Source organism: Aulostomus chinensis, chromosome 17, assembly GCF_037954235.1.
Source record: "Aulostomus chinensis isolate RoL2024-O1b breed Wild chromosome 17, RoL_Achi_v1.0, whole genome shotgun sequence".
Lineage (NCBI taxonomy): Eukaryota > Metazoa > Chordata > Actinopteri > Syngnathiformes > Aulostomidae > Aulostomus > Aulostomus chinensis.
Window position 1 is genome coordinate 9,356,307 of NC_141336.1, and position 10,240 is coordinate 9,366,546.

The 10,240-nt window shown below is 38.1% G+C and overlaps 1 protein-coding gene across 2 annotated transcripts; it reads right to left on the reverse strand.

Annotated features, from left to right (window-relative positions):
- Nucleotides 1–251: 251 nt before the first annotated feature.
- On the reverse strand, nt 252–8,351 carry cnih1 (cornichon family member 1). 2 transcript variants are annotated; one of them, XM_086183023.1, is made up of 6 exons: nt 8,053–8,351; nt 7,069–7,137; nt 6,769–6,816; nt 3,365–3,477; nt 3,104–3,247; nt 252–1,737 (listed from the first exon to the last, which is right to left on the reverse strand). In XM_086183023.1, the coding sequence occupies exons 1-6, from the start codon at nt 8,131–8,133 to the stop codon at nt 1,710–1,712; spliced, it is 483 nt and encodes a 160-aa protein (XP_086039149.1). In that variant the 5' UTR covers nt 8,134–8,351; the 3' UTR covers nt 252–1,709. The 2 variants fall into 2 exon arrangements, with proteins under 2 accessions (XP_086039149.1, XP_086039150.1); XM_086183024.1 differs by lacking the exon at nt 6,769–6,816 and having other exon boundaries at nt 261–1,737; nt 8,053–8,345.
- Nucleotides 8,352–10,240: the final 1,889 nt, after the last annotated feature.

Here is a 10,240-nt window from a genome sequence, read left to right on the forward strand (position 1 = left end):
AGTACTTACTTTGAAGTTCAGAAAAAGCAGAGGCTATATATATTTATGATAATGGTCATATTTATGAGATTAAAAAGTATAAATTTAGATAAAATCAAAATTAAGGAAAGACAAGTGAGGTTGAAGTAAAATTTCAGTCACAATAAGTCAATATTTAGATTACATACGTAAATAGGATAAAATGCTAAGTTTTGAAGATAAAGTAATTTTGACTTTTTAAAAAAATAATCATCACATGCCATGAGAAGAGGCATATTGGACTCACCTTAGGAAATACGTTTTCCTCATAAATTGTCATGTTTTTCTGTATCAAAATTGTACTGTTAGCCTCTCACCAAAAAGCGGCTTCAAAAAAGGAGAAAAAAACAGGGTAGAAATACTTTTTATTCCTGAGGTAAACGAGATTTCTATAAAGTTCTTTAAAGGTGGTAATCGGGTTCCATTGAGGTGTTGCACTTGTGGCTTCTTGACAGCTGCAGCTATAACTCTAAAAGCTGTTCATACTGACTCATTTCATAAGGATTGAAATGAAAATGACATTATTTCTATCAGAGTGAGATAGGTTTATTTTGACTCAAATAATCTCAATTTCTCATGTCCTAGATGTGGCATGAGATCTAATACATGAAATTTCCACCCTTGCCCAGGAAAATTGAACACATTTGAAAATGTTGATAAATATTCAAGTGTGTCTGAAGGGGAAAAAATGGTCTAATAGCCTTAGATCTTGAACTAAAGCATCACTTTTTAAATCTTGAAATGAGCCAACACTGAGGACTGCTTGATATCTTGGTAGACATGAAAAGTACAATGAATAAAACACAAACTGCTGTTGAAACAAAAACAGTGACAAAAATGTTAGAGCAGTTAAGGTATTCGAAAAAGTACATTCAACAGTATGGCACATCAGTTTCCTTGCTGTTCAGTTCAAATGGGGGAAATTCAGTACAGTTGTTTAATTGTGGACTACATTTTTTGAACTGTTGAGTCTACTTTTTAATTTATTACCCACTGCACTGGCAATTTTATCAGAACACAGTCACATGCACAGTTTCTACTCTGGATTCACACTTAAAAATATAACCACAAACTTCAGTATAACAGGGATTACTTAATATATGTGACAGTTGGTCTTTAGTATGGAAACAACAAATCAGATGGTTTAAAAACAGAGCAGACTGATTGTCCCTGTGCAACACTTATTCAGCCACCACTGCAAATAACTGTAAAGTCAAAAAGCTAATAATGATGGTAATGGATAATGTGGTATAAATGTGCTGTTAAAGCCAATAATCTGACATAGAACACTTAGGCAGTTCAGTTTATGTTCTCACACCTCAAAATGTCTATCCCATTTGTAAACACTAAAAAGTTGTGAACCAAGATGAAAAAAACAGCTTCATTATTTCCCGAGCATCAATATCATGCCATTAAAAATAAAGAGGGCAAAAAATGTCCATTCAGGTTCATCTGTTTTCCATAAAAAATAGTTACAATGGTGCAATGAGGAGAGCACTGTGATGGAGACATATGCTCTTAAAACAGGCTAAATGTTTCTGAGATGACACACTGCATTTTGTGAGGGGTGTCAAGAGCTTGTCCATATTAACTGCCTTGCTAAACGGTGATCTCCTGCAGGTCCTGTGTCCAGCACTATGAGTGTCTGGTTGTGTTTTGTACATGTAGCTCCTTTCCTTTCAGTTTCCAGTTTAAGAGCTGACCAGAACATAGATCATCCTGGGAAAACAAGATGAGAAGGTGCAACATTAGTAATTTTCATAGTTAACAATATTTGCACACATCAATAAGCAAGCTAAAACTGTTATTACACTATAGTGGTAAAAATGCTCTGACTAGTTTGTATTCTGTCACCAATTATAGCAGTTGTGGGTAGTGCAAAACCCATGATGAAGGGACAGTGCCCTTGCAAAATAACATGGGGGAGAGAGAGTTGTTTCATCTATGCAAAGACTTTTCTCCCCTCTGTGTGTATTATGAAGCTCCAGACCGGCACCAGACAGCTGACCACTTAGCTGCAATGAATGATAGCATTGGGGTAGTAGTAAGTTGTCTCAAAAGTCACCAGATGCACTTTTCTCCAAAAAGGTCTTAACTTGCATCAATAGAACGAGGGTTGTGCTTAAAATTCAGTGTTTAAAAAAACAAAACAAAATATGAATATTATGAGATGTTATTTTAGAGTCAGATACATAGCTGGAATTTCCTTTTTTTTTTAATGAGGTGCGATGAATTGACACAGCACTTCAGAAGCCACATTCTAACTGGTCAATAAAAGACTGCTACTACTAATAATTGCCATCTTTATAAGAGAGGATCAGGACGATTACCTCTAGACAAACCAAGATCCCGATTCTGATCTGTTTGAACCAGAATATACAAAGAGGCAAGCTTTGGCTTTGCAGGCTCTCTAATACACTATTGCCAGCATTCATTGCAGCTATGCTTTGGTTTACCTGAACAACATTTTGATTTTAAGCAGACAAACTACTCCTGACAGCTAAATAAATACTGATAGTAGTTTAGCAACAGTAAACAGCAATGATCTGTTGAGCTCTGAGTTGGCCTGAAGGTTGCAAACATCTCAAACAAAGAAGTGTAAGGAACTGATGTCTTTTCAGCTGTAACCAACTGCAGCTAGCATCATGTCCAGCTACTTTGCTTACTGACTATTTGGAGTATCCAAGCATTGTGCTCATCAATAATAACCAACTACATGTTTTTAAATTTAAATATTATATATATATATATATATATAGAGCGCACTATTTGAGTTAATGTATCCTTAGCAGCTCTGTCCTGCTCTTATCTGAATAAGTTTACAGTCACTAAAAGAGACTGATGACTGCAACCTGAAATATGGCTCAGACATTTCAATGCACACATGACCAGTATAATAAATAGAATTTCAGAATAAAAGAACCAGGTCTAATGTTTAATACCCTGTGCAATGCTCAAACCGAAATCACATTTCCCTAAAAAGTACACAAAAGTCCTGTGCAAATTAGACCTACATTGTTTGAAACATTGAACCAAATCTTATAATTTTACCTACAGCCAGTCAAAAAAAAATATAAATGTGTACCCATAGAGATAGTAGAAAAATGACAGGAGGTAGAAAGCCAGTTTGCACCAGCCTTCTTTTTGACAGTATGCAAGGATATCGGCATTCATGATGGTGGTTGGATCATAGAGTCCTGGACAGCTCATCACAGGTCTGCTCATATACCTGCATCACAGTTCAGATGAAAACAGTTATCACATTATCAGTATGGCATCATAGCTTGAAAGGGCACTGTCTGTAATTAAATGTTCTAGTCACTTGACTCCCAGGTCAGATACCCACCTCCAGACATGATAAGCCAGAAGCGGCAAATTGAGACAGAGGGTGAGCCACTCGGCTGCACAGAAGAACATCACGCAGAAGAAGAAATGGATGAGATACTCTGGGAGCACCAACTGAAAAGACAAGCAGGGTCATTAACAACATGGAATAAGCCACTTAGCTCTACTGTCCTCTTAAACCTACAGATCTACTGACCAAAATACTTTGCAAATAATTACCAAGTTTGGTAAATCAAATTAAATAACTGTAGAATGATGTAAAATGTCTGAAGGAAGTGAGGCTTTTTGTAAGGAGGAGACTGAGCTTTTTAAAGACTCAGGACATCCAGGAATTGCAGTTCCACAGAGTTGAAAAAAAGATTCTTCTTCATTCAAGCCCAGCTTTATGGTATAACTACATGTGTAGAAAAATCTCACATAATGCAGAAAATGAAATCTCATTGTGCTTGCCAATTCACCGATTTGCCACAAATTGTAACACAATGAAAAATTAAAACTTGTGAACTGCACAATTTGACTGATATTGGACGTGGCCAAATTGAGGGGGGGGCCCTTTTACAAAGCTGCCACAGTGAGATGTATGTACAACCCGGAGATGTCCTCTGACGCTGGAACACAATATCCACAGCAAAACATGGGACTAATCCATGCAACCAAATAATTTGTCACATTTAGATTGTAACTGTAATAAATGATCCAGCTGGCTGGCAGACTTATGGACGTTTTGACACACTGTGGCAAGTTAAGTGAAAAGGATCATTTATCACCCCAGTTCTCTCATGCATCATCAAAACTGACCACAAATGCAGGGGATAACCTATCAACAACTTGCTCTGGAGAGGGTGTACATGTCAACATTAATATTTTGCAGTGAGGGGGCTGATCTAGAGATACCCCCATTCCCTGACAAAACAGACACACTGGAAAGGGTCCATGCTGTGCGCATTAGCGGTGCTGATGCAGTGACCTGCTTCAGGTTCTGAACTGGTGCAGGGTTCAGGGGGACAGATGGAGGCACCACATGTAAGCCATGCATTCAAAATGAGCAGAGGGGGGAGGGATGGGGTGACCAACTGCCCACAAATGGAAAGGTGTAAGAAGAGAAAGGTGCAAGAAAGGGGGAGGAGGGCCATAATGTTTTGATATCCTGCACTGTGCTGCCAAATACCAAACAACTGACTGTAGCACACAACATGTGCCATTGTGTTCCACACACAAAAAGACAGTCAAAACTGCTGATAGAAGTGTGGAGTGCATCATGGGTTAGAGGTGCAGAAATCTATAGTTTTGCTTTTATTCAACTCCTCCTATTAGTGAAATCACTGACCAATCAGTGGCCCTGAATATTGCTGAGCTAGCCAGTTTTTCTATTCTGCAGCCATCTGCTCCATGGGTGATGCAGAGTTAGAGCCAACGGTGAGCTCATATACAGTTCAGCAGCTTCCTTCTGATCATTGCTGAACTGAAACGCAGCCTCCACCTCATGGAAATGTCACATTTGGGGGCTGACTGATTTTTTTTATTTTTTCAGATCATCATCAATCAAGAAGGCAGACATAGCTGATAACACTAACTGATATATCTGCGGTAATAATTTAAATATGTCTATTTCCAGAATACCAAACTCAAACAAAAACACTTTTAAATGCTTTTAAACATAGGTTTAATTACATGAAAGATTTAACGTTATATCTTACGACTAAAAGTGCAAGCAGCTCCCACAGCATCTTGTTAGAGTAACATGACAACTTTTGGAGAAAAATGCGTATTTACCATCCTCCCCAGAGAGCAAGATAAATTAACACAACCCTGGTTCTGTAATTCAGGCAGAAAGTATTAGACAAAAGTACCAACTTTTGACAGAGGTATGTTAACATATATCATCTACTACCATTCATTGGTTTAAGCTAGATAGTAGTCAGTTGGTCTCTATGGGTCTTAGCTACATAATGAAGTACAGAGGAGAGAAGGATATTTATCATCTTGTCTAGCTCTGAGGTAGATGACTAATTAGTATAACTGAAAACTGGATTTGAAACAAAAACAGTTTCAATACTAGTAAAAATGCTGTGTATTGGATCTGATGATCAATCAACCCCTAGTTAAGTTGATGTAAATTGATAGAATTTCATTTGAAACCTGAATATAAAATTTCAAACACCTACCAGACATCACCTTGTGCTCCAACCCCAGATTTCCACCAGGTATGGCTATATGTGCCCTTCACATCGTTAACTTTTGGGTGTGCATGCTTGTTCACCAATGAATCTGTCCTACAAACAGCTGCAATTTCCACTGGCAGGGTTTCAGCCTTTTGCGTATTGCAGCCCCTGGCTTTGTTAATTTCTTCAGAGTCAGCTGACTTGTTTATTTTGTCTTGGATTTTGTGTTTCTTTCATTTGTTTGTAAAATGTGGCAATATTGTGTCCCTTTCTGACTGTTTTTGTGATCAGAAGTCTGCATATGGTGTTACTTTGAAAACTCATGGGATTCACTACGCCATTCATTTGGGGACTTCCTTTTCTGGCTCGACCTGCTCTTTGTAGATTGCTGCACTTTCCGCCACAAATAGCCTCTCAGCATATTCCTCAAGAAGCGGCATGCCAAACCACTGCTGGCCTGAAATGTGTGTTTCTTGTGGAAACTGAAGCATTGCCTAAAATGTCCAGAATCAGCTTGTAGTGGAAGTTAAAGGTTCGAAAAGCTTTACAAGAATATATAATTGCATCTTGCAGATCACCCATGGGAAACTTAACTCCCTATACATGATTCCTATTATAACTGTTATATAATAGCATTGTCAGGACAGTGTGTAGGCCTTGTGTCACATTACTGCAATCCCTTTGGACCATCAGAGTTACCTGGGAAATTATTGTAACTTTAAACACTATATGCAAACAAAGGGAAGGTCATAATAAAGATCATGCATATTTTGAGCATTTGCAAGTCTTTTCAGTTAACAGCTATTAGTTACATATAATATTTCATCTAAGAGATTTCTGTCCCACCTCTATAAATTCAAAGCATCAATAAAGATGCAAAATATACTGTTAGTTGAACAGGTTAGATGATATAGAAAGAGGACAATAAGAAGCACAGTCCAGTATTTCAGTGAATGCCAACTTCTTCAGTCTTCATTTGAGGTTTTCAAAACAGAAGTACAAATCTTTACATCAACAACAGCCAAAACTGATGGAATTAGGTTTAAGACAAAGGCAGAAATAGCATACTGTATTTCACAAGTATGAGGCACAGGTGGCGTGCTGCCTAATACCAAGATGAACACAGATCTTAAAAATTCAGAGTAGTTAACTGAAAAGACATTTGCAAACACTTCCTCGTGCAAAATGACAAGACTGCAGACTTGAACTTTAAAACTTTAACACTATAAAAACTGGTACAAACCTTCAATGCAATTTTGACTCTTTTAATCTTTTTGACCTTTTCAACTGTCTTTTTGCCATTAAATTGTTTTAAAAAGAAAAAAGGCAGATTAGGAAAAACAAAAACAAAATGCATTAGAGTTGGACAGCGGATTCAATACAGCCAGGTTATTTAGCATAACAGTGCAGAAAAAGGACTGAGGAAAGACTGATATGAGAAGATAAAGTTAGCCTAAAACTAATAAAACTGATTTCAACAAAGCAAACCTGCATGCAGCTGTGGAGGCAAAGAAGGTGTGAGAGGTAAAGCAACATTACTTACCGGATTTAAAGTGTTACACTGATCTATTGGATTCTTGTAATCAGTCTTCAGCTCATCAAATGCTATTATCTGCAGGAAGATGATGATCACACTGTAACTAATTCAAGAGAGCAATGCAATGGAATTATCCTATATGTGAACATGCACAAAGTGAATCTCGAGACTGCAGAACAATGCACATAATGTCAGTGTTTTTATTTTCCCTGACTTCATCTATTGGAAGCAACAATTTCTTTAAAACGTCATGAATTGTATCGTCTGTAGGGATAAACCAAACTATAATTTTCTTTATTTAGCGGCATGAAAATATGTAGAAAATAATGTTAAGTCCCATCATTTGTCTCGTAAGACTAGTATTTTCTTTGACAGAAGAAACATTCGCGCGACATTTTTAGCCTTCATCATGCCGCCCCCGAAAACGCTTATACTGTAACCTATGACAACACGTCGCGTCGTCGGGAAAAATAATAACGTTTACGCCCCATGATGAGGATTTAGGCTAATTCTAATGATTGGCTAGCTCGACCGAGTCACCGAAGTTAATCAGTTTACAAAGTCTCTTAACTTAACGTTGTTTCTTTTCTTCTTTTATTATTTCCATAAACCATTTTAATACAATAGGACTTATGGGGGGAAAAAAAACGCCAAACTAGATGACATACGGACCACAACATTGTGTTTTAACCTTTAACGTTAGCAGCTAGCCAACAACACTGTGGATGCCATCAATCTGTAAAGAACGCATTCCACGCTTAATTCACGAGGTGCGAGGCTTTTCTGTTGAGATCCTTTGGATTTATTGTATTCAGAAGTTAGTAAAGGCGTATATTAAAACGCGAAGACCTACCGGTTATGTATCTACAAACCTGGCCTACCGACTGCCTGTCCTCATCAGTTCTCGCTGCTCTTTCCTCAAGTTTGACAGATCCCTTGGGCTGTCTGGCCACCCGCCTTGCCTAGAACTATCAAAATGAATACACTTACATGCCAGATAGCGAAGAAGATAAGCGCCGCCGTCAGCAGTAGAGCGAGCATGTAACAAAAGGCCGCGAATGTGAACGCCATTTCTTTTGCGGTCCTGTTCCTGAATTGGACGGCTGATGATGAAGGCAGCTCCGTATCCGAGTTGAGATTTAGCCAGCGGGTCTTCTTCTTCAGCCTGGTGTTTAGCTAGCTGACGTCCTTATCATTGAATTACTGCCATCTCCTGGAGACACTCGGGCTAGAAAGTCTGACACCGAGGCACCGAAGCCTGTGTCACCTCCGCAAAGGAATCTGCTGCGACACATGTATCGCTTATCAAAGTTGTAAGGTCACGTGACTCGGACGTCACTGAAAAGTTTAAATGGGACATTTGACGCAGAAGCACCGGTGATGGTATCATTTCCGTAACCAGTTACTGGTTCGATAAAGCTTTAAAGTGTCGTCCCAATCAAGAACAGTTCTTGAGTCAAATTTTCGCATTGCCTTGACATGTTATGGATAACAGGAAACGTTCTCGCCTAACAAGGTAAATTGTTTCAGGCCTGTAAGCTATCTGTTTACATGAAGGAATAATTAATGTAATGCTTTAATTATTTTAAGGTTCGGTGTTTACTGTGCCCGCAAGTGTTGTCTTACAACAGCAACACTTCTTCTATGTTGAAGCCTCACAGGGCAAAATATGAACATGACGATACTGCTTCTGCATTCCACCCATCCATGCTAATGCCTGTTCTTCATCTGGTAGTAGGCTAGGCCTATTGTTTTATTTAGATTATTCAGTATGAAATATACTACACTATATATACCAATCTTTTTCCACCCCACCAGGAGCCAGCACTCGGCACTCTCAGCAATCACCTTGAAATATCCCTAATCACTTCATATTCTTAGAATTCACATCGCTAAGCGTTTTATGTATTTCACCTGTGTCAGACATTGTTTACTCACCTCTTCAAACTAGCTAGCTGCTGTTAAAGTTATAGTAATTACTTCAATAATACATTTGCTATGTAAATAGGGTACTTGGTGTAACTTAATATATACATAATCTGCATATCTCTTTGGTAAAAAACATGTCATGAAATTGTATTTTTCTTCTGTTTATAGGTATACACACATACCAAGGTCAGAGGACCCCCTGAAATATAGGGCCCAGCACAAACCAATGCACCCACATATCTGGTGGCAATGCAGTCTCTCTGCACACCGGCATCCTCTGTTCCCTGTGAGAGGATTTTCTCCAAAGCTGGGGAAATTGTCAGTGCAAAGAGAAACTGCCTGAAACCAAACATAGTGGAGCAGATCTTGTTTTTAAATAAAAATCTTGATAGAAGCTCTGTTCCACAATAAGCACATTCCCCAACACATATTTTGTTGTACAAGCACCCTCCTAAAATTGGAGACGTACTCAAGTGAAACAGCACAAGCACGTCACAATCCCCACTGTACACAACACCCTTTATATATATATTCTGTTCTCCGATACACCTTAGCAATTATGCAGCAATTTTTTTTTGCTATTAGTTTATGCAAAATAAATTGCTTGAAGTCTGAAATACAATTTTCATTGAGCGTTGTGCATACTCAAGTATATCTAACGATTCTTGCTTCAAGCTACAGATCCACGAGGGGAATCGAATCCCAGTCACCTGCATATTGAGCTAACACGATCACACTCTCCCACACCTCAATGATACTTATTTGCGACTTATTGTCTATATAATTACAATCACACGTATCAATTCTTGAATTACAGTCATTAGAGACATAAACAATAGAATGTTTATTCAAGAATAGCCAGACACTAGTGTAACTCATTTTATTTTCTGAATGTCGTGGGTTCAATGAAAATTTTGCAGCACTGACTAACAAGGTTTGGATAAAACATACAGGGAGGTATACAGTTTTTCTTCATAAGGGAACAGACTGCTTGTCTTCCCTCTCTATTGTCCCAAAGTGTGGGGGCAGGGCCATTTGGTGCGGAAGCGTGTTGTTGCCACACTAAAAAGAAAAAAAGGGCTCAGTATCATGTAATTACATGAAAAGTTTCAAGTTTTAACTAGATAATTTTCAGGTTTTATAAGAAAATTTTCACCTTATTACATGGAACTCTCATGTAATTTCATGAAAGTGGAATTATTACATTATTTCATGATATTATCACGTTATTTCATGAAGAGTCAGTATT